The sequence below is a fragment of the Fusarium graminearum genome, chromosome 3 (assembly GCF_000240135.3).
Source record: "Fusarium graminearum PH-1 chromosome 3, whole genome shotgun sequence".
Classification (NCBI taxonomy): Eukaryota; Fungi; Ascomycota; class Sordariomycetes; order Hypocreales; family Nectriaceae; genus Fusarium; species Fusarium graminearum.
This window is the reverse complement of record NC_026476.1, coordinates 4,635,105-4,658,169: the sequence shown is the minus strand read 5'-3', so window position 1 is coordinate 4,658,169 and position 23,065 is coordinate 4,635,105. Positions and strand designations below refer to the sequence as shown.

Sequence of the window (23,065 nt, the reverse complement as noted above, 5' to 3'; positions counted from 1 at the left end):
CATCCTCATGTCCGATCACTTAGATGCAGAGCTGCAATGGGGCACAGAAACACGAACACCCTCTTGAATATTCTCGAGTTTCATGAGTTAAGATCATGCGGCGAAGAGATTCCAAACGTTATCGGAACGTATTTCATCCATGGTGAACTGACTGAGATCAACTCTGCTGGCGAAACCGACCACATTGGCTATTCTGGCCAAGCTCTGTCCATAAAACCCGACAAACGCAAATCCGTCGGCATAAGACAAAGAGCCCGAAGCCACTGGAAAGAAATGATGAAATTCAAATTAGATCCGAACAAATACAAAGACGCCTTGCATATGTATCATCGGCTTGAAGGCGTCGACAAAGTCGAACTTGCCGTGCTTTCTGTCTTCCCATTCCCACAAACAGCAATGGGCAATGCTAGCAGACATTTGTATTACATCGCATCACTCGCGGAGACGATAGACATCCTTCTCTTGGATTGTGTTAATCTTGTTGGCAAACCTTTTGGTCATCATTCAGCGCTGCCACATGGGATGTCCCTTCGCCCAAAGGATGTTCCCCTGAGATCCTTTGAAGGACTGAACAGGGCTTTACCAATCAAACAGATGGGATTTGGCCCACATCTATCGAGCGTGACCTGGTCACCAAAAGAGATTTGCCGTATGATTGAAATCATTAACCAACACGAGGACCAAGTGTACCTTCATTTTGTCGGTAAGCCTATTCAGTGGGAATTTCTGGCGGAAAAGCTTCGTTCCTACCGAATTCTTAAAACGATCGACGAAATCAAGTCGTTATATGCTCAACTTGTGACAGACTCCAGTTCAGGCATACTCACATATCGGGCGAGCCAATGGAGATATATCTGGAAGAATATTTACAATGTCAAGGAGCATTTGATTCAAAAGGATCTTGTACGCAACCCCAGAGATGACAACGATATGTATTATCACATACCGGCCCTCGAAGAGGGAATTGAGACAACTTGGCACATACGTGATCTTCTACGTCGCACCGAGTTTGCTGAAGTAAACAGCCGCATACTTGATAGGCGTTTCTTTCAGTGCTATTTAGCAAGATTGCTACAACGAGACGTATGGGAGAAGATACAAGGTAGGTAAAGTCCCGAGAATATGATTTCCATACTGACGCTATGGCAGAGGAAGCGCCAGACCGACTGGTTATGAAGCAACATCGGCTGTCTCCGAATCTACTTCAACGGACTAAAGACGTATTGCTTCATTTAGGAGAAGAGATACCAAACGAGGATGGTATTTGCACAGATCTACCTCCGGTTCCTATTCCCGCAATGTCCTCGTCTCAGTTACTGGAATTATGGCACCGAGTCCGTGCCCAGATGTTGGCCGATCAAGTACCCTCCGAGCTGATTCTGGTAGGTGGCCTGAAGTACATAGAGTAGGTGTGGTACAGGAACAAACACCGTCTTGCAGACTCATGCTGCACACAAACACTTGCACCCTGGACATACAAGTCATCAGAGGGTGCTACACACGAAACGTCTCCTCCGGTAGTGTTCAGCAACTATGGTCACATTGATCCAGAAGAAATTGAACGACAAGATGTTGACAAAGCCGAGCCAAATGCGTCATTCGCCTGGGGTTCCGACTGGGACCAACATGAGGCTTTGGGCCTCAGCAATGCATTCGTTGCCGCTGAATCTAAGTTCCCAACGAAGACCGCCTCATGTCTAGAAATTCCTGTGCAACACGAAGCACCGGCTGAAATCGCTCAGCACAGATCTTCAACGCTGAGGCTATTAATGCATATAATGAGGAAGTTTCACCAGAGTACCTTTGAAAGCGCCGATGGCACGTACAAGCAGTTTTGGGAAGTTATGTATATCGGTGGACTCGATAAAAGATGGAGGATTGACGACATCGAACGTCTCAAGTCAAGGTTTCAATGAGTTCTGGATTTTATTGAAAATGGTGCCCTGCCTCCCGAGGCCCAAATCGCCGAAAGTATTCTTCGTATAGCATTGAAGAATACTCTGCGCCGGACCATGCACCCTTACAATTTTGAAGGGCGGCAGAATCGGGATTCTTGGCTAAATCCTGATTTGTCCCCTTCGTTGGTTAAGGCCTTCTTGACCCACGAAGGTTGTTTGGAAGAAGTGAGCATGGGTATCCAAGCGAGTATGCCTGGTATCAATATCAACGGCTTTTGTGACGCTTATGGCGTGATGATGGCTTGGATTTGGGAGAAGGCGATGCGTTCATACTCAACTGCTGCTCGTTTCCAAGATTGCTATTCTTTTGAGACGGATGTCCCACTAAGCTCTACAGCACCAACCCTTTTGGTCCAACCCGAAAGAGCGAAGACACCAACTCTTCCTGATTTTGAATCGATGTTGCCGTTTGCACAGTCATCACGGGTAGATTCGCCAATAGAGAGCTCGCCGTCAGAAGACCCAACCGTCAAGTTCGACCACAAAAGATGGGAAATTGAAGAAATTGACTTCTTGAAACACCTCCTGAAAACGGGTGATAAGAAGCCAGTTCGATACCAGAAGTTCATAGCAAAATTTGGCCCAGTACGAAGCGAGTCGTCTGTTCTAGGCCAGGAGAGAAAACTGAAAAAAGACATGGGACCCAGGGAAAAAACGGTTCCGTGGACAACGGCGGAGAGCGGTTGCTTAATCGGGTTGATGCAGACACAAGGAACCTGGGCGGAGGTCGTTAAAGAGTTGAACACGAGATTCAACAACAACAACAACAGAACGATTTCAGGGATTAAACACCATTCTCGTTCGAAAAACGTTGGTGCACTGGGTACCAGGGGCCATGCTTGGACTGATCAAGAAGACGCCGAGTTGAAATCTTTGCGTGAGAAAAATGTATCGCTGAAGGAGATCCCTGGTTTGCTTGACCAGAAATTTGGCACCAGTCGCACATACCTGGCTTGCAAGCGAAGGGCCACAACAATGGCATATACCAATAGCACATTTCAACCCTTTACCACAGAAGAGGATGACCAGTTGAGAGAATATGTCACTCTAGATCTAAAGCCAAAGGAGATGAGTGACCGATTCTGGAAACGTTTCGGGACTCGTCATTCTAGAGACACCATTGCAAAGAGGATAAGGGACATGGGACCCGCCGGGTCAGCGAAAAAACGAGCTATTTGGACAGCAGAAGAGACACAGTTTCTTCAAGACTGGCTGCATCAGCCAGTAGAAGGGAGAGACGTTGCTGATGAGTTCCGGGCTACGTTCGGCTTGGACCGCAGTGGTCCCGCGATAAGGTCAAAATTTATTGAAGTGAGGACTCGCGCCGGGAACAAGGGATCACAAGAATGAAGATGGTGGGGTCAGAATGGCTTGAGAACACGCCGTCTCGTCGTACCTTGCGTGCCCAGTGAACTAAATCGACAGTACGCGTGGTTCGGAGGAGGCCTATTCTGGGAACGGGTCAAACTATACACGATACTGTAGTCTATTTCACTTGCAATAGACCAGTGTGCACATCATGTGACGTAGCTTAGGCGAAGATCGAGCATGAGTTGCTTTGTAGGCTTAGGAAATGAGTAGCAACCTGTATGGAATACAAGCAGTGATGACTGGACTGAGTTCGACTGATGTGGCATTTTGATACCGTCGTCTGTGCCATGTTGCAACACCATTGTATGGTCTCTTCCCCGCACATCACAGCCACCACACCGCACATACGTCGTCTCGCTGTACCAAGTCCAGCAAAAATAATAAAGGCTCTATCTAGTCACTCACATCCGCTAGCTAGGTACCAGAGTCCCGCAAGAGTGAAACTTAAATGTAACTCGAACTTGATGCAGGCCGTGTTGTAGGTCAACAGTTGGTCATCTTTTACGAACTAGGGGACACAGGAACACCCAATGAGTTGGTCGAGATAGGTCCTCAATTCGAAACCCTTGCCCTCCGTTGGTGATCGCTCAGTTTTTGAGCTTTCGCAACCATGTCTCTCTGATCATAATGACTGTATAGAAGCCAGCAATTGACTTGCCCATAACATATACCTGGAAAGCAAATGACAATATTCCACTGAGATGATGCAATCGAGCAATTAATTTCTTTAGAGGTTAAAGCCCAGACCGTATCCAAAACTGATGTACACTTGTAATATCATGCTGGGGATCTTTTATACATGCCACATACGTGGTCTTTGATTTTCTTGATTCGTAAACGTTCCTTAAGCCACCACATCGATACCTATCGACTTTGCTTGGAATATAACTGCCCTGCAAAGACCTTCTAGAGACAGGCCTGAGAGTCGAAGCTCGGACTGCTTGATCTTGGCGATCTCGTAAACGTGCTTCAAAGTGATGGTTCCCACAGTCTCGTGGCCAGGCTTGCCGGCACCCTTTCGTTTTCCCTTCTTTCCCATGGGTGCTTCAACAGCGTTGAGGAGAAGCCATGATGTTTGCGGTGTTCGGACATCAAAGGTAAATGATCGATCGGGACGGACGGTGACTCGGCAAGGGGTTGGTGTACCGGTGATGATGTGTGCAGTTCGGGCGTTGAACTCCTGCGCACGAGTTAGCATATAATCGGCCTACAAGTTTCCTCATGCTCTCTGTCTGACCTTGCAAAAGTCCATCGACTTGACACCCTTGGAACCCAGAGCAGGACCGACGGGAGGACTGGGACTAGCCTGTCCAGCTCCCACGATCAATTTCACGATCTGGTCGACACCTCCAGCACCTCGAGCCTTGGACATGACGGCGGTTATGTATGAAATTGAAGTATCGTGATGCGACGATTTAAGTGGTGTTTTGCGAGCTGAAGAAATTCAAGAACCACTTCGAAAAGCGTTGGCGCTCTGATTGGCCCGTGACATGGGTTATGATGTCCCACCAGGTTGCCCCACTGACCAGACTTTCTTCTCATCAAGTCTCAACTGCACTCAGCTCAGAAAAAAAAACTTGAGAGTCGCATCCTTCACCAACTTTTCTTTTTCTACAGCGGTTCTGCGCAACAACCTTCATTACGCTCCGCTCACACAGGAGAACTTGGGCGTCTCATCCTTGACACTCAGTCGTCTTGTCTTTCTTCAAGCGGTTTTGCGCAACAACCTTGACAGCGCTCAGCTCATCCAAGACAAACCGGGACTTGCACTCGATACTCAGCCGGCAAGCGAATACACGTCAACGACGATGCCTTCCACACACAACGTTGCGAAGCCATGGGACACCGAAGATATCGACAAGTGGCGAATAGAACCCTTTCTCCCCAAAGACAACGTTGGCGGTCCATTTACAGAGGAATCTAGCTTTGCAACTCTCTTCCCTAAATACAGAGAGTCATATTTGAAAGAGGTATGGCCTCTGATCACTCGAGCCCTTGAGAAGCTCGGCATTGCTTGCAGTCTAGACCTTATAGAAGGCTCGATGGTTGTGAAGACAAGTTTGCGTACCCACGATCCAAGCTCCATCCTCAAGGCCAGGGACTTGATCAAGCTGCTGGCAAGAAGTGTCCCTGCACCTCAAGCTATCAAGATTCTCGAGGACGGTATCGCCTGCGACATCATTAAAATTCGCAACCAAGTTGCAAGCAAAGAACGTTTCGTTAAACGGCGTCAGCGCCTTCTTGGGCCAAATGGTACAACCCTTAAGGTAAGTTCCTGGCACCTCTAGCCTCAAATCGAGGGACTAATGGATCGGCAGGCCCTTGAACTTCTCACCAAAACATATATTCTCGTCCACGGAAACACAGTTTCTGTCATGGGTCCGTACAAGGGACTGAAGGAGATTCGACGAGTTGTGGAGGATTGCATGGCCAATATTCACCCCATCTACCACATCAAGGAAGCCATGATAAAACAAGAGCTTGCAAAGGACCCTGAGCTTGCTAACGAGAGCTGGGATCGTTTCCTACCCAATTTCAAGAGAAAGACACTCAGCCAGAGACGTGTTCCTCACAAGGTCAACGACAAGGCCAAGAAGGTCTACACACCATTCCCCCCGGCTCCCGAAAAGAGCAAGGTCGACAAACAAATCGAGTCTGGCGAGTACTTTTTGGGTAAGGTTGGCAAGGAGCGTGCTGCTCAGGAGGAGCGCAGGGAGAAGCAGAACAAGCGAAAGGAAGAGAAGGCCAAGGAGCGCGAGGCCGACTTTATTGCGCCGGAGGAGAGCCGTCCCAAGAAGAAGCGCAAGAAGACGGAAGAGTAAACAAGGGGAGCTTACAGTACTGCATATTGCGTGGATGGGCAACTGGTGTGAGTTGCGCCAATCTCATGTACAAGCTCTCGAGGTGTATGATACCCTGAAAAATGACTTGGCGTTCTTGTATCTATTTAAGGGTTAATAACTGAGACAAATTTCTTTCGACCAGTTATCTCTAATATTTGTGTCAAGGCATTACATGAGATTTGTCAACCGTTCGTTTACAACTTTGAGGATGCGTCATTGCCGGAATCCCACTCAATCACCAGTTTTCCAAACTGCTTGCCCTTGTCCATATCTTGGAAAAGGTCATCAATACCCTGAATGTTGTCCAATCCCTTGACCGTTCTGCTGACAATAGGCCGGATCTTCTTATCGTTGACAAACGCCACCATATCCCGGAACTCCTTGCGAGATCCCATTGTGGATCCCTTCAGCTCGATGTTTTGCAGATTCGCAGACATAAGCCAGTCCATCTTTGGAGAAACAGTCATGCCATACTGAACAATCACTCCGCCGGCTTTGAGCAACCGCACAGTTTTGCTCACGATCTCGCCACCTGCGCCATCAATAACAGCATCGATATATGGCCGGTCAGCTGGCAGTTGTGCTCGAAGCTCTTTATCCCAGGCCTCGTTCTTGTAAACAACTCCGCCCCGTGCGCCCATCTCCCTGGCCTTTACGATCTTTGCTTCGTCACCAGATGTAACGAATACATTGCAGCCCTTCGCCACAGCGAACTGGAGTACTTGCAGCGCGACACCGCCGCCGATGCCTGTCAGAAGCACATTTGCGCCTGGGAAGGCAGCGTTGCTCTTGGTGACAAGCGCGCGCCAGCCTGTGAGACCAACAAGAGGCAGAGCTGCACCCTCGGCGGGTGTGAGGTGCTCGGGTGCGAGTTCAACCTCTTCTTCTGACACAGCAATGTAGTCCTGAGCGGTGCCGACTTCAGTGAGCTTGGAGCCACCAGTGACTGTAAACTTGCGGCTATCCTCTGGGGCGGCAGGATCCGAGTCCCAGCCGCGCATCGGTGTGAGAATGACAGGCTTGTTGAGGAGTTCCTGTCGGGTTACATTGGGCCCGAGAGCAACAACAGTACCATAGCCGTCTGCCAGGATGGGGTTGGTGAATGAGATGGCTGGGTAGAGATGGCGGCGCATGAAGAGATCACGATGGTTGAGCGCAGCCGCCGAGAGGTTAACTAGAACCTCAGTTGGGCCCGGTGTTGGTTTGGGCACATCCTTGATCTGAAGTCTGTGTACTGAATTAGTAACTGTATTTAGTTTATAAGAGTAGCTGTTCTGACGGATAGTAAACCTTGCCTGGCTTTGCGCCTTCGATGTGCTGTAGAGTGAGAGCTCGAGGCATAATTGTTGATGCGAAACTACCAATTGACTTGAAATTTGATATTATATGAAAAGAAAATTGCCGCTTGCGATGTTACTCTAAAGCTGTTCTGATGTTGACTATTGCGGAAGAGGTAGTTGAAGCTGTAAAGTATGTACGAGATAGCCATTGAATAGCCATGGCCCCGCAGCGTAGACCTCGGTTGTTGAATCTAGCCATATGAACACGCGAGCTCGATGATGCAAGAGCTTGGAAATCATGGCTTTGATTAATAATGTATAGTGTCTGTGCTAGTAGATCCATTTGCAATTCCCAAAACCACATTGTTCTTTTCTTGAGATACGGCTACTGTATCGTTTTTATGTGTGGTGAAATATTATGCAAGCATACAGAGTCTAACTATGGGACTATGAGCCGAGATAACCATACAATTAACAAAGGAAAGGAAATTTATATGTCGAAAATTTGAATTTCTATCTATTCCATCAACATCTTAAGTTAATTGAGTCTTTGAAATAACATATAGCATTCATATTCAGCTTTAATCGCTTCTTATCATCGGCAAACAGCTTACCCTGTACGAGACTACAGAGCGTAAGTATCGTATTGATATTCAAAAGATAAGTAAAGCAGGCATTTACTTGCCGACGTATTTCCTACTGTCGATGACTGAGACCGTTGTATATTCCCTTTTATAGACGGGTACGTGATTAGAAGTATATATACATATATCACTCAATGGCACAATCTCTCACTGGCAGCAATTCTCACACCAGCCAAACACAGCATAGCTAGCATGAGGGAGATAAACAAATCAATACCTATACTCAAGGAGTACACCCTGTTGTTATTTAATAAAGTAAGAATACGTGCTCGATGGTTTGGATGGTCTAATCTGTCCTTGAAATTGTACCATCTCACACATAAAGAAGTATTGTTGGTAGGTACTTTGGCGCTGACCAACACTCCGAAAACCGGCGTCCCTCATAAATAGTAAGTAGATAGTCGTCGCAATCATCAAACAAACAAACCTCCACCCCCAAGCCGCTTAGATAACGGGAGAGTTTCCAGATGGTCGCGCTACTATCAGGTGCCGTATATGGTGCCTCTACGATAGCAGGAGGTGCTTATTTACCCTCAACAATCATCGATCAATTCAAGCTCCAGGATTGGCATCTGCTGCAAACCTCTCTCGGTGCCGTTGCAAGCAGCGCGTGGGTAACCTTGTGGCCCATCCAACGACCAAACAATTGCTAATATTGCAAAAAAGAATCATATATAGAATTGCTGAGCATTTTGGCTACGTTAAGCTCAAGCCTAGAAGCTCTTCTCCAATCGGGTTATTTGGACAGTATGACGGTAACGTTATAGGCGGATTTCTGCTTGGAGCTGGTATGGCTCTTTCAGGATCTTGTCCCGGGACACTATTCGCACAGATTGGAGCTGGTCTACGGACTGGCTTCTACGCTCTTGGGGGAGCTGTTCTTGGTGGTATCGCATACACTGGTTATGTCGCGCAGGCAGCCAAGGCTCAAAGGGAAAAGGCAGACGTGAAACCTGAGACAGTCACTCTTGACGAGAATCTCGGCCTTTCCAAAGACACAACTACCGCCATATTCGAATCTGTCTGCTTTAATGCAATTGCTGCTTCAGTCGCATACACTGCTGGCTCGGACTGGTCGCTCTTCTCAGCAGGTAGTGGTCTGTTCATCGGATTTTCGCAGCTCTTTTCCATTCTCACCCGCCGCTCTATGTTGGGTATCTCAGGCTCTTATGAAGAATTTGGTAACCATTTTTGGTCGCTTACACGAGGTGATTCTTGGCCCAGTAGCCGACAAAACACCCTATTTGCTACGGGTATGGCAGCTGGTGCTTGGGCTCTCACCAAGACCTTCCCTTCTTTTGTTCCCATAGATATCGTTGAGGTTAACCCTTGGCTTGCTGGAATCGGAGGGTTCATGATGGTCGTGGGCTCAAGATTAGCAGGAGGATGTACTTCTGGGCATGGCGTCAGTGGTCTGTCTTTGATGTCGACATCAAGTCTGGTCACAATGACTACTGCGTTTGCTGCGGGAAGTCTGGTTGCCCCTTTGGCACACTAGAAGAAAAGTTGGAATTTATTTATGTAAATATAAAAGACCTGCTGTTAGTCTGATTCACCAGCTACAAAAGAACCCAAAAGCCCGCAACTAAAGAGAGCTTCAGTTAGACACACCCCTTGAGGTTTCGACAGTGGCCCATTTACCCTGTTTACCGCATCCTATTCTAGCAGTGACTTCAATCTCAATCTTCATCTCATCCTTCATCAATGCGGACTGGACCATAGTTGCAGCGGGACCAACCTCCCCAAACCACTTCTTCAGTACTGGCCAAGTCTTGGGAAAGTCATCTCTATCAGGAAGAATGTATTTAACACGAACAACATCAGATAACGAAGCACCAGCGGACTCGAGGGCAGTTGCGATGTTGATCATGGTCTGGTCAGCCTGTTCAGTAACGTTGGCTGATATCTTTCCGGTTGCGTAATCATAACTATCGCATGTTAACATGTCTTGTCATTAAACAGAGGGGAAGTATGTAATCACCCAGTCGTACCACTGACAAAGACCCAGTCACCAGTCACGACAGCTCGTGAGTATCCGATTTGCTCTTCAAAGGCAGAGCCGGAACTGATGTTCTGACGGGAAGCCATTGTAAAGTATATTCGATTTTGAGAGTTATGTGGGTGGAAAGATGGAGTTGACAAAGCTGAGGAGAAAACGGAAGAGCGAAGAGTAGAAATAGGAAATATATTGTGACCGCTTGGTTGTTGTGAGTCACTTACACTATTCCAAATATCACCTCGACTGAGTGGAGTCACTCGGTAAAGCCTCACTATGAAGCAAAACCCAAGGATGTTGAACAGGACCAAAGAGATACGTACTTCCAATGTTTTGTATCCTCAGATTCATAATTCACTTATTGAGCTTGTCTCGAGAAAGCCCATTCCAGTAAGTGTGAGTTGAAATACCCAAATCATTGATTCGTGCAACCAGCGGGTATCTAATTGGTTTCATGACAATCGTGACGCTGGTTTATACGATAGTATACATATTTTACACCATGCATATACATGCATCAACCATCTTAACCGGTAAGTTCCTTGACCATCTTAGACAACTCCTTCTTGTCAACATCCTTACCCTCGAGGGCACCGGACAATCGCTTCATAACATCTCCCATGATGGACTTGGCCTGAATACCAGCAGCCTTGGAAGCCTCAACAGCATCCTGTACCATGGCCTTGAGCTGAGCCTCAGTCAAGCTCTCAACACCGCTGTTGGTAATGTACTCGTTTAGCACCTTGATCTGCTCCTCCTCCTTCTGAACAAGATCATCGCGGTTGGCAGCCTTGGCCTCGGCGGCAGCATCCTGAGCACCCTTTTGGATCTTGCGGATTAATGCGACGAGTTGAACATCGGTCTTGATGGGGGTTGATGTCTTGGAAGCATTGAGGTTGGCGGACATGATGGATCGGATGACGGTCAGACGGGGGGTGTCCTTGGCGCGCATGGCAGTCTTGAGATCAGCCTTGAGCTTGGAGAGCAGAGGAGCGGGCGCATCTTCGGTAGATGTTGAGTAGAAACGGCAGACAGAGATTCGGTTGACGGGCTGACGGATAGTGGACTGAGACGTGCGTAGCGCCCGGAAAAGTTGCATGGAGTGTCTTGAAGCCATCTTGCGAGTTTATACCGGGATAGCGGTTGAGATGTTGGAGGGCGTGCAGAGGTTGTTTGGTAATATATGGTTTCGTCTGAAGAGCTGGAGCTGAAATCGGACGAGATGGGAGCTTGAAATTTCCCAACGGCTTATGGCCCCAATTGATGAATGTGATTGGCGGGAATGATGAGCTTCAGGGCATGTGCCAGTGCAGGACCCCAGACTGCTAGGGAACCTTGGCTAAAATCCCCGAATCTGTGATCCGGCCCGGTTTCTGCCAAATCTGGGAGTGATTGAATGTGTGACAGGGCTTGACTGGACTACCTGAGACGTTTTAATATATCCAAGGCCGTTGGCCGTATTCCCGGGTGTTGGATGTACATAGATACGTTAGTAGGTAGGGAGCACATTTCCAAGCTACATTGATTATCCTTAGATGGGGCTTTAAGTGATGTGTTCGTTGGAATATCTCGACAAGTAATATCAACCATTAGGTAGTAATTTGACCAATATTACGGCGGCCTGCCTCTGCTCCGGGCGAAAGCTCTCGCAAGTATAGCTTCTTTCTGTTTAACACAGCCTGAGATGGCGCTAAATCACCTGATCGTTCCACGGTACACTGTACCTACTCGCCTAGTATGCTTGAGCAAGGATCGGGGATGATCCCGTCGATATTACATTTCACCAAGTTGGGTGTGAATGATTGCACACTAGCTCTAGTGGACGAGGAACAGACCAAGGAGTGGCTTGAACGTCGGTTGCTCAATTGTTAACGTAGATCTAATATGATTGATAATCTTCAGAAAAGCACCAATCGATCAGAAGATGCTATGACTGGAAAATATGTATTTGGAATGGGAATGGCAACTTCCTACTTTGGAGCTGCCCAGTAAGTCATCTGGATCTTTCATCCTGGTTGCGTTGTCGGTGGAGATGAATACATCGGCAGTTCAGACAGAGGAGTCGACCGGGAAATGAGTACCGACCTTGCAACCAAATGAGCGTTGGTTACTAGATATATCCAAGTTTTGTTTGCATGTCAAGCTTAGGGGAGAAGCTCATAAGCCAAGTGAACTTCTCTTTATTCCTGGATGTTGAAGCCAGCCTGTTTCTTCTCCTATCTTCCACTCATGTGCTAGCATTGCAGGGCCTCTGACCAAGAGCCAAGGTTGCGGCCGTAAGTAACAAGTCTCTTACACATCGGTCCCAAACTGTCGGTACCGAGTGTCCATTTACCAGTCGTTTACGTCGAGTCACTCCTTAGGCATTCATTGACAACAAGGGATGGGCCGTTGGGAGTTAAGGAGTTGATTCTGCCCCTTCTTTAGTCTGAAGACCTGCACTTTCCTTTCCCAGGCGCTTGCCCTCAAATTCCCACCAGAATTTGTGTGCTCTTGCCTTGTTTGTCATCAATCTATGGATTTCAATCCAACCTTCCTCGATTATCCACTTGACGGCGCGCCACTACCGCTTGCCTTGCCAGCCAACAAAACCCTGTTTCAACAACATGGCAGTGTAACCTCCTATCGACGCGGTTTTTTGCCAATACAAACATAACTGCCATGTCACTTGTTAGAATAAAGGACAACTGCCTAATAATATGGTCAACTTACAGCGGAAAGTATGCCTATAACCATCATCAAATCATCCAAGTTAGATCGCTAACCAAAAAGGCGGTCTCACAAAGGAAGAAATTCGAAGCTTACCTTGAAAGCCGGGTTGCTTGCTTCGCTCCTCGCTTGAGCTACTAAAAGTTGGAAATCGGTGAAAGACATCCTATCCAAGGTTTAGTGACACAATACCCATCAAAAGACTCCGATCAACGTACCCAAGCATTTGTGTGAAGGGATACAGAGCCAACGAAGACAACAGCTGACTCACGTTATCCCTATTCGACACACCAATCTCGTAATCTCGGGGAACTGCTCATCGATCAGCTTCGAAACACACGGATAAAACATAATTCCATCATACTGCTCGACCAACCGCACATCGGTAATGTCATGAGTCTCGATTCGACTTCGGTGAAGCCCGCACTTCTCATCCAGCTCGCCATTTGCAATGGTGCCCGCGGGTCGTGGTGTGGTTCTTGGCTTTCCAGATATTGTCTTGACCACTGCGACAAAGCATGGTCTACCTGGCATGGTCAAAACGGATAGCCCACTAAGCCAAGGACAATATCCAACTTACCGGGTGTCAATGTGCCATTATCAGATTGGGCATTGAAGTATATTTCGACCATTTGACACCAGCCGCCAGGCTTCAAGACGCCGAAGATATCTCGAATATAACTTCTCCAACGATTTGCATGGATTCCTCCTGCTAGCATCTGGCTATGGACTAGATCAAAGTGGTTGGGCTTGAATGTGAATCTGCGATCAGTTTTCGTCAGTAATCATTTAACAAGCATATGCCAAATGGCTTACCTCCCGTTCAAGTCATCAACCTGAAGCTCCATATTGTCGGGAGGGTTTTCTGGTATCATGTGCGGGCTTATATCGATGCCAAGAACCTGCACAGTATAACTAATCAGTCACAGACTTTGTTTCTCATTTTGGCCTCCTATACTCGATAACATAGGAGTTGGGCCATAGAGTTCATGTCTTGCGAGATCAAACGCCATCTTGTGTTCCGCGGAGGCAGAAACAATGGCAGGACATAAGCCAGTTCTCGACAGTTGGATGTTGGGGTGAAAACGGCACCGAACTTCTCTCCCTTTTCAAAACGGCATGCATCAACCGTTCACCAAGAAAAGGCCCGCTAGAAATCCGCAAAGAACGTACCTCTGAATCAGGGTATTGTGTAGCAACTTCCATTGCCCAATCTCCAGTACCACAACCACAATCAAGTACTCTTCGTGGAGATCTGATAGGGGGGAATATAAGACGCCTGTCGAAGAGACCGCTGAGGACTCCATGCATCACCTCAAGACGCGAGATTTCATCCTGGCAAGATATGTTACTTTCTGCTGACGATTGCGACATTGGAAGTGTCTTCGCTCCTACCTCGTCGATTGGCGCAAAATAAGTATCGTTCTTCAAGGAGTAATGTTGGTAAGTGCGTCCACAATGCTCAACTATCTCAGTAAAAGTCTCGTCTAGAGGCACGGTTCCATCTCTTCGCGCGGGAACTTAGCAAAACCTCTACGTATAGGATCTTTGGCAGTCTTACTCGGCTTCCATTGTTTTCTGAATTGACTTTCGGGCCCGATAGCTGAGAAGTACAGATATGCTAATGAATGCCCAAAAGATAATAGCAAGATGAACTGGGCTCCTTTATCGAAAAAACAATTTCGGACTACTATCGATCATTGGAGAAGCATGTGGTACCTAAAGCATGGCCCTAGTCCGACGTATAAGAGCCACCATGGTACCAGGATGTCAGTCCCAAAAGGTATTTACCATGATGGCCTTGCATCTAGCGGCCTTACAAACGTCAAGGGGCTTCTCGAAGATTGCGGAGATGATCTGGTGGACAGGCGAGACATGCACCGGCAAATAAATACTCCCTTGAAGCTTCCAGTGCCGATCCTCACACCCTGGGGCTCTGACTTGTTGTTTGCGTTGAGCCAAGCAGGATTATAGTACAGCGAGCTTACCATGGGGGTTCCATCCGTACCATTGATCATAGCAACAAAGACAAGGGTCCGGTGCGGAAGTCGACTGGGGGCTGCCGGCATCTGGGCAAAACGGTACAAGGCTGGCTTTTCTGCCTCTTGACGACACTCGGACATTGGATTTGAAACTTCAATGGCCAATCTGTGCTTGGACCACGGTGGCGTGTTACTGATCTGGGACATGGAAATGTTCCCAGTGGGCAAACATGGAGTTGGCTAGTTGTGAAGCCTTTGATTGCCACATCGCCATCTTAATCTATGGTTCCATGCTTTGCTCGATGACACACGTTCCACTTCAAGTGGAGGGGCTGGACTGCCGCATGTTCAGACATGATTGCAGTCAACCACAATCAACTCCATGCAGATGCAGCTCTTGTAGAGCCAACTGCGGACCCGTTTCCGGCTTGATTTAACCTTCCCACCATCTCAAAAGTCAGGCACCCGGCTGCCGGGACTTCTGCAGACCCCGTATATGGCTTAAGACTATATCCGCTGTGGAGGGTGGCATCCAACAGCTGTGAACCGTCTTATGCCGATGGTGAGGCTGTCCTACCCAAACGCTGGCAGCTGTGATCACCAGGCGAAGAGAATGCCGAGGGGCGATAGCCCATCATGTGCGTTACAGCACTTCCGAAAAAGAAGAAAAAAAGAAAGATCATAGTCACACAAAAAGCCTCTGGGTGCACAATCCAATGGCAGCCATGCTGATACCGAGGACGTGGGCATGGGACCCCCTTCGGGAAACGGGCCCCTAAGCTGACCGTGCAACTGTACATACACAAGAGTTTACTCGTTTCACCAAAGAATGGTCTGCAAAACTCTGTTGGCTAAAGGTGTCATCGTTGGCATGGACAGACAGTGAGTGAGCCACCTTGCTGATATAACCTACTCTTTCCACAGAAGTAACCATGGAATGCAAGGGTTTATTGCGCAAATGCATCCACAGCCGGAGGACCTCCGTATCACCAAAAACATATTTCGACAGGCCTCAGCGATAATGAGAATGATCCACACTTGGAGCACTAGAACTTCAAAGGCCAAACAAAGATAACCCTTGAACCAGGCTCCGAAAGGTTCATCTCCTCACCGCTTGATGTGTCCACAACCAAAAGAAAATTAAGAAGCTCGGCCAGGCGCAGAACATGCAAAGCGTGGATACAGGGGAGTCCTAGTGGTAGAGGTCCGCACGAAGGAGGTCTCCATGTCGCATAGATGCTGGCAATGGGCCGCCGAGTTGCATTGAGATGTTTCTCGCGGCTGATGCGCACTTTAGACCCTCTTTGGTTGATCCTCTCTTGACCTGCCGTTATCATACGACCTGTCGAATTTCGCGCTGCGTGCCAACCGAGGGAGAACAGCAACCAATACCTCGTTTGCCTGATCTGTACTTATGGACGGGCCGCTGCAGGTTGCCTTGCTGCAAATGGCAAGATGAGGGAACCGAAGTCATTATCTAGCTTAACACGCAGAGAAAGGCCATTGGGAGACCATTGTTGATTCTACAACAATACCACCGCACTCACATAGCCCATGACAGGGGTAATTAGACTTACCATATCTGGCGTGAGTCGAGGCGAACCATCAAATATTACAAGAGACTTGGAGTCCGAGTGGATACCAAGGGGGCCCTCCCCTCCTCTGGCAGGGTGGAAATATGTCGACAGAGGGAAGGTTCTTTATAAGTCTTGACCCGCATATTGGGTACTGCGCCCGTACCTTGACGGCTAAGAGTTGCAGGTCGGCTGGTCACACGTAGGAGAGAAAAGTGACAAGAGAATCAATACGACCCAGTTCTCCAGCTTTCAGATTTGTGCGAAAAATCGAGAATACCGTGCGATTATATCCAAAGTGATGGCCGGACAGGCTGTCGCAAGACTGAAAACATCTTGATCATCCACATAGGTTGGCCTTGGAGAAGTCTAGTGGCTGTTAGGACTACTAATAATGTACGGTATCAGGGGTATCCGCAGCCAGACTTTGAGTGCGGGCCGCCAGCATGGAGTCTGTGGGGAGAGCAGCCACCTTGTCAAGCATTCGCTTCAGAAGGTCTCAACTGGATGCCACCTCGACGACGTGGTAAAGCATCACAAAGCAATCTCTTCCAGACGGATAAGCTCAGCCGCGGTGGACTTGCAGAAAAACGGGACAAAGACTCACAAGCGAGAACAGAGACACCTCGCAACCATTTTAGCTTGCTCACCAATAAAGAAAGGCCAACACGCTACGCTAGAACTGCCTACCACAAAGACAGGGGAGCCATGTTCGAGCCATAGCTTGCCGACCCAGACTCTCGGGATTTGACCAGAGAGCCGGGAAATGGTGGATTGTTTGCTCTGGTAGTACAGTACGTACACTAGATCCCGCAGAATCAAGACATCACACAGGGCATTTTTCCTTGTGCAGTTATTTTACTGTAACATGGCACTTTCTAAATATGCTTTCATCCAATACAACCTATCCTAAAAAGCGAGGGTGGCAATGAATGCTACCGAAATCGTGCACCAAGAGTAGTCCTTGAAGCCTAAGGTGCTGTCGTAACGACGTCTTATTTTCAACCATCATAATGCGTATGAACCCTCGTCCAGCAAATCCAAGGCAGAACAAGAAAAAGCAAAGACCGGAACCGCGATACTAGACTGCACTGTGCACAAACAATCAGACGGTGGCTCTTGGCCCCGCGCCGTTTGCGCACATCACATCACGGTCTGCTGGTTGCCACTGATTCCTCATGCATGTCAGCTTGGATCGTCTGGCCGGCCTAGTTGCATGCACCATCGGTGTGCTCGCGCCCTTTCTAGTCTTGCTCTTTCCCCTCGTGATAAGAATGCATTGACTTCCACTGAGACAAGCATATCACATCAAGAGCATATCCCCCTCGTTGACTCAGTTCCCAATGGCGCCCTTGCCAAACACTGTCATGCACATGAACCCCAAACCAGTCAACGCCCAACGAAACATCCGAACAAACTGCTTATGTAGTAGAGATTGATGCCGTGCAGATGTATCCTATTTACCCCTGAATGGGTAAGATTGAAATGACCCTGGCATGGACTGTAACGTCATGCGCTCAAGGGTCAGAGCAGCTACGGTATGATGTACAGCGGCGAGTCCGTGGTAGGTAACTAGCACCTGCAAGTATCGCAAGACAATTGGCAGTTCATATCGTCAAAGCAAGCCAAGACCAGCGTCTGCAACCAAAGTTTGAGGCCCTCACCAGCACTCAAAAACAGGGTTCCTACTTTTGACCGCTTCGAGTCGTTCAACAATGACCTTGCGTTGATTGCCCATCTGCCCCTCAGCTGCAGCATATCCCAGATCACCTTCGAGATCGTCCGTGTAGTGTTCAGTGTCACCGTAGTACTGCTGTGCGATAGAGTTGCTGTTATGACGAGCAGCGGCGTTAGCAAATGAATATCTCCGTTGTTGCCGCGATGTATGCTGGCGTGCGGGCTCATACATGTTGAGTGCGCGGACTGGTCCTTGGTAACTGTTCCTAACACCAGCTGGCCGAGCGGCTGGACGCTCAGTCACGTCTCCGCTATGTTGCTGCAGCCCTGTTGATGCCAGGAAATTGGTTTCACCGGACGGTTGCTCGCCTAATGACGGGGCTGTCTCCTCAGTCGGAGATGAGAGCTCGAACCGACCTGGGTGAGGCATGTCTGCGGGCGCACTGGCGAGGCCAAGAAGATCCTCGATTGGAGGGTTACTAGCAGGAGCTGAGCTCGCAATGTCGGCCTCGTCCATAGATTGACGAACGTGGGGGTTGCGGCGGACTTCTGAAGACGTATTACGCATAGGAACTGCAACAGGCACGTCGACCAAATCGTCCCAGACGCAAACTCGTGCTCTGCGGGTAAGTTCAAGGGGGCCATGGTCTGGAGTCTTGAGTGTCTCAACGACATTCCAGGCCTGACCCTTCATGACGGCGACCTGCTTCGCAAACATGCGCTCCTGGAAATCGCAATCCATCTGGAATACTCTCTTCAACGAGAGCACTGTTTGCGTCCACCATGAGGTAGATGTTAGTAGAGGGAGGAAGTGGTCTCTTGTTTTTTGGGAGAATGGACGCCCAATAAGATCGACAGGCAGGAAAAGCCAGCCAAAGGGGAAACTGGATTGACTGTTAGTATGCTCCCTGGTAATATGTTCGTGGTTTGTCAGTGCTCAGTGCTCACCTTCTCCAAGCGTCAGGGTGCTTCCAGGGCCATGATAACGAGTTATCGATGGCACCAACGGTGATGGCCGGCTCGTTTCCTACATGTTTTCGACTCGAAGCACTCATTGGTCGCTGTGTCTTATAAGGGTATGATGCTCTCGTAGCGCGAGGGCCTTGTTGTGAGAGGTCAACAGGTCGAGGTCCCTCCTCTTCCGCGACTGGCTCCATGTTCAACTGAATGGGATCAGAAGCTATTGAGGCTTTGCCTGTCTCCCAATCGACCTTGATCATCCAGTTATCCAACCCTCGATCTGTGTTTCGCATTATGTAGTCGAGAATGACTAATTTTTCAAGTTCCTCTCGTAACGACTCTTTGAGGTTCTCGGTCCAAATGAAATTATCAGGACCCAAGAGGTTTGCGCCTTGGGCAGCTTCTTCGTCATCGCTGTTGTAACCATCATTTGGAGTGGCATTTCCGGAAGGGCGGCAACTCTCGGTCCACCTCTTCTTCTTTTTATTCTGATTATCGTTTGTTCGGAAGCCCGACCAGTACTGATCAGGCCAAGGATGCTCTCGGAGGAAAACATTGGCGTCTTTGAACCCCTTAAGGAAAACCTGAAAACTGCCTGGCTTGGCAGGGAGAGGCGTCTTCTTGCGATGGAATTTGCGGCGATCCCAGAAGGGATAGTGGAAAGACTTGGAGGCAAGCCAGACAACATCGGTGTACGGAACGAGGTGCGTTCTTAGTTGGCAATCGAGTACATATGCAGCTGCTTCGCTCACATAGGAAAGATTAGGAATAAGACTGCGAGTTTGTCAGCAATAGAACTTAGCCGGGGACCTGAGAAGTACACACCAAGCTCGCCCAAAACAGCATGGAAAGAGGTTTCTGTGAATCCACTTGTTCCATTTGGGATTTCCTGCGGCATAAGGCTCCTCGTCTTTGGGCTTGAAAACACCTACGATCTTGCCGTCTGGATTTCGAGCAAAGTAACTGCCGGAACTACCTTGTGAAATCATGCTGGGATGAACTTCTTGCCGAATAGCACTTCGAACACTCTCTACAATGGTTTCAAACTCCGCTTTTGACATGACACCCTCGTGTGGTACGGCAGTGCTTTCGGCAGTTACAGGCCGGATACCCTCGGGAGGTTGAAAGACAGAATAGTGTATTTCAAGACGTTCCTCTTCGCCTTGCTGGTTCTTGCCCTTGCGCTTGAAGCGCGACGCAATCTCGTCGGCCCACCGCTCAAGCCGAGCATTGATAGCCTTCAGATCGACACCGGCGCTACTTCCTGAGCGGTGACGGAATTTGGGTTGAGAGGATGAGGTCAGAGACTTGGGACTGGCCATGCCAGATCGATGGCGCGGCTGCGAAACAGGACCATATCGCGGAGCGGCTGCTGGTTGAAGAGATGCGTAGGATTGGGCGAGAGGGTCCTCATCAGAGTCGTCGCTGAAGTCGTCGGCCTGCGCGAGGCGTTCATAGCCTGTTGTCGCGGGTCGCGAACGAGGCATATTGGTGATGGAAGGGATGTGATAAGGAGTAAGTTTATATTGTCGACAAAGCCATCCCACGCTGTAGGGTACGTGTATTCGTGATGTTGAGTAAGGCGGTGGATTTTTTTTTATAGTTCTTTCGGTTGAAACGCGCGTCGTTCTTAGTCGAGAGGGTCTGTAGAAAGATATGATACTAAACGGACGTAGGCAGTAGTTTGTATTCTTGGACTGGAAGAAAAGGAGTAATATAGATAGTTAGGTAATAAAGAAGGGAGAAAGAGGAATGACAAGAAGAAGAGATTAGGAGAAGAAGAAGAAGAAACACGTCAACAACAGGATATCGCGCTCTCGTTAGACAGTGACAACCAAAAGGAAGCCGGTTGCAGGATGACGATGGTGCCAGTTTGAAGTTGTCATGCTTTCAAGCTTGTGACAGGCCAAAAAGCTTTCCTCCACTTGAGTGCAGCCTCCGCGACTTGGGACTGGGGCCACCAGGCTTGATTGGTGGATACGTACCCCTGAGTCCCCTAGTCCCCCCTAAGAAAGTCCCGGAAGAGGAACTGGAAACCAGAACTAACGTTGGAAGGGGTAAAAACAACAACAACAATAGACGAACAAGGGAGGCCTATTGGCTTTGGAATTACTATTATTAGGAAATCAATTGGTTGATCTTTTCTTCTGGAACTTAACAGCTCGAGATATGAACAAATGCGGGCATGAGTTTATGCTTTTGAAATTGGCTTATTCATGCCTTTCCTCTTTTCACTCTCTAGCGCACTATCAATTGCCAGTTCTACTAAGGCAGGCCCTGTAAGTGGCCCTGGTGGTCCCTCCCGGCCCCGACAGCTCCGGATGAGGACACGGAACAGACGGAGGTCCGGACATTCGTGTCCGCTAAGAGGAACAGACCAACCACTATTACGAGCACTTTCTAATGGTTGGTTCAGTTCGTTGCTATCGGTCATCAAGCAAACTTTATATCATGACCAGCTTGACAATCCCATATCGCATGCTTTACAATTCCCATTCCATTTCCTGTGTGGCAGCATAAGCGCATCCTTTTTGACTTTTCTCCTTGGTCTGTCGCCTTTTTAACTTTGGCAGTAGCGTTTAGGATCATTCCGCTGTGGAAGAGCGTTGGACAAACAGACCAAGGGGTCTCGGCCCTTTGTGTTACATCACACAGCAGATTCTGTGTCTGCAGTGCACTCGGAACAAGCCAAGGTTTAGATGCTGCTGGAAACTCTCAGACAAAGTCTGCATTGTTTCCTTCCATACTTTCTCTCCCCAGATGAATGAACAAACGGGAATGGGAGTCTTCAAAGGGCGCTACGAACTAACTAACCAACTCAAGACAAGCCTAACAGATATTCGGTACTGGACCAGGGCTGAACCAACAAGGGTTGCATCTCAAGTGCCCTGGGCGCTAACAAAATCCTCTGATCGCGTGCAACTGTTCTGGAGGGACTCCAAATGCAGGCTGGCAGTCAAGAAATCAAGCAAGCACCCGACGCCAAAGATCCGGCACATACATAGCATTATTGTCCGGCGCAAAAGCTGCTGATTATGACGGTTACAAATCATTGAAAAGGAAATCAATTGTAGTTGTAACGTCTGTTTCCCTGATATGCAATCAATCTTGCTGATGCGCAGGGGTTTTGTGTTTCTCAAAGCTACCTTGTCTTTCAAACCATGATTTACAGGCACAAAAGACACGACGAGCACGTTTCGTGGAGGCTGATACGTTAGCTTCTGCGTCATGGCATGCATCGTCATGTTTCGTCAGCTCTAGTTTGGTTAGGATCGTCTGGAGATCAAGAGTCGTTGTCAGTCTGGGGTAGGCGTGCCGGTTTGTCGAAAGCTCAAGCCTCTTCATACCAGCTCTGGGTCTGAGGGGCGACCTTTTCTTTTGCTAATGAACTTGTCTTGGAGGTTGTGACACGGGCAGAGCCAAGACAAAGTCAGTCATAGTTGCAGACTTCCAGTCATACTGAGGGACAGTGCAGTGTGGATGTGGTTGTCCAACGGCACCCTCCGTGTAGCAGCGCGGGGAAGAAGAAAAGTGATGGGATGCGTTGAGTTGTATTGGATGGTAGAGACCTTGACGCCGTGTGAGATGCTGCTATTCAAAGTTCGATCCTGTGTTGGGAGGCTAAGGAAACAGAGTTCAGCGCCGGCAGAGAGCCGATCACTTTGCCTTTCCATGACGGATATCGTCTGTACAGTATTATCTTTTATCTGTGTTGGTTGATGATAGCATGGATGATATTGAGTGGTAGTGACTGCAGCAACAGATAAACAAGCACATCCAGGGGATCAATCAGCGCAAGGTATATTTGTCCAATAACTAAGCCAGCGACCTGGTCAAGGTGGACAGAATATGAGCAGTGACCATGCCATCCATCATCTGATTGATTCAACAAACATGAGATGAGACGCTTCAAATAAAACAAAAACTGCCTAGGACTGATGCTTCTTCTAAAGGCAATGGAAGGCATGGATCGATCCATGTCAAACAGGCATGGTCCCCATTTCTTACCCCCGGAATGTCAATGCCGCACACGCACCCCTCCACTAACTTCCCACCTGGAACTAGGTAGCC

General features: G+C 48.5%; 8 protein-coding genes across 8 annotated transcripts; 2 read left to right on the top strand and 6 right to left on the bottom strand.

Annotated features, from left to right (window-relative positions):
- Positions 1–4,025: 4,025 nt before the first annotated feature.
- FGSG_06204 (50S ribosomal protein L11) lies at positions 4,026–4,734 on the bottom strand. The gene is made up of 2 exons (XM_011326545.1): positions 4,567–4,734; positions 4,026–4,509 (listed from the first exon to the last, which is right to left on the bottom strand). The coding sequence occupies exons 1-2, from the start codon at positions 4,699–4,701 to the stop codon at positions 4,174–4,176; spliced, it is 471 nt and encodes a 156-aa protein (XP_011324847.1). The 5' UTR covers positions 4,702–4,734; the 3' UTR covers positions 4,026–4,173.
- A 403-nt stretch (positions 4,735–5,137) lies between these two features.
- FGSG_06203 (ribosomal RNA assembly protein mis3) lies at positions 5,138–6,151 on the top strand (the record flags this gene model as incomplete). Its single annotated transcript, XM_011326544.1, has 2 exons — positions 5,138–5,596; positions 5,648–6,151. 2 exons carry the CDS (start codon positions 5,138–5,140, stop codon positions 6,149–6,151), a joined length of 963 nt encoding a protein of 320 aa, XP_011324846.1.
- Positions 6,152–6,298: 147 nt separating this feature from the next.
- FGSG_06202 (uncharacterized protein) lies at positions 6,299–7,513 on the bottom strand (the record flags this gene model as incomplete). The annotated part of the gene is made up of 2 exons (XM_011326543.1): positions 6,299–7,399; positions 7,452–7,513. 2 exons carry the CDS (start codon positions 7,511–7,513, stop codon positions 6,367–6,369), a joined length of 1,095 nt encoding a protein of 364 aa, XP_011324845.1. The 3' UTR covers positions 6,299–6,366.
- A 1,050-nt stretch (positions 7,514–8,563) lies between these two features.
- Positions 8,564–9,594, top strand: FGSG_06201 (uncharacterized protein; the record flags this gene model as incomplete). Its single annotated transcript, XM_011326542.1, has 2 exons — positions 8,564–8,706; positions 8,775–9,594. 2 exons carry the CDS (start codon positions 8,564–8,566, stop codon positions 9,592–9,594), a joined length of 963 nt encoding a protein of 320 aa, XP_011324844.1.
- Positions 9,595–9,693: 99 nt separating this feature from the next.
- On the bottom strand, positions 9,694–10,184 carry FGSG_12890 (uncharacterized protein; the record flags this gene model as incomplete). Its single annotated transcript, XM_011326541.1, has 2 exons — positions 9,694–10,024; positions 10,078–10,184. The coding sequence occupies 2 exons, from the start codon at positions 10,182–10,184 to the stop codon at positions 9,694–9,696; spliced, it is 438 nt and encodes a 145-aa protein (XP_011324843.1).
- A 434-nt stretch (positions 10,185–10,618) lies between these two features.
- Positions 10,619–11,209, bottom strand: FGSG_12889 (uncharacterized protein; the record flags this gene model as incomplete). The annotated part of the gene is made up of 1 exon (XM_011326540.1): positions 10,619–11,209. One exon carries the CDS (start codon positions 11,207–11,209, stop codon positions 10,619–10,621), a length of 591 nt encoding a protein of 196 aa, XP_011324842.1.
- Positions 11,210–12,633: 1,424 nt separating this feature from the next.
- FGSG_06199 (uncharacterized protein) lies at positions 12,634–15,139 on the bottom strand (the record flags this gene model as incomplete). The annotated part of the gene is made up of 10 exons (XM_011326539.1): positions 12,634–12,685; positions 12,805–12,818; positions 12,898–12,967; positions 13,073–13,307; positions 13,382–13,563; positions 13,618–13,703; positions 13,975–14,226; positions 14,363–14,404; positions 14,790–14,981; positions 15,095–15,139. The coding sequence occupies 10 exons, from the start codon at positions 15,137–15,139 to the stop codon at positions 12,634–12,636; spliced, it is 1,170 nt and encodes a 389-aa protein (XP_011324841.1).
- A 2,878-nt stretch (positions 15,140–18,017) lies between these two features.
- FGSG_06198 (uncharacterized protein) lies at positions 18,018–20,481 on the bottom strand (the record flags this gene model as incomplete). Its single annotated transcript, XM_011326538.1, has 3 exons — positions 18,018–18,918; positions 18,983–19,768; positions 19,820–20,481. The coding sequence occupies 3 exons, from the start codon at positions 20,479–20,481 to the stop codon at positions 18,018–18,020; spliced, it is 2,349 nt and encodes a 782-aa protein (XP_011324840.1).
- Positions 20,482–23,065: the final 2,584 nt, after the last annotated feature.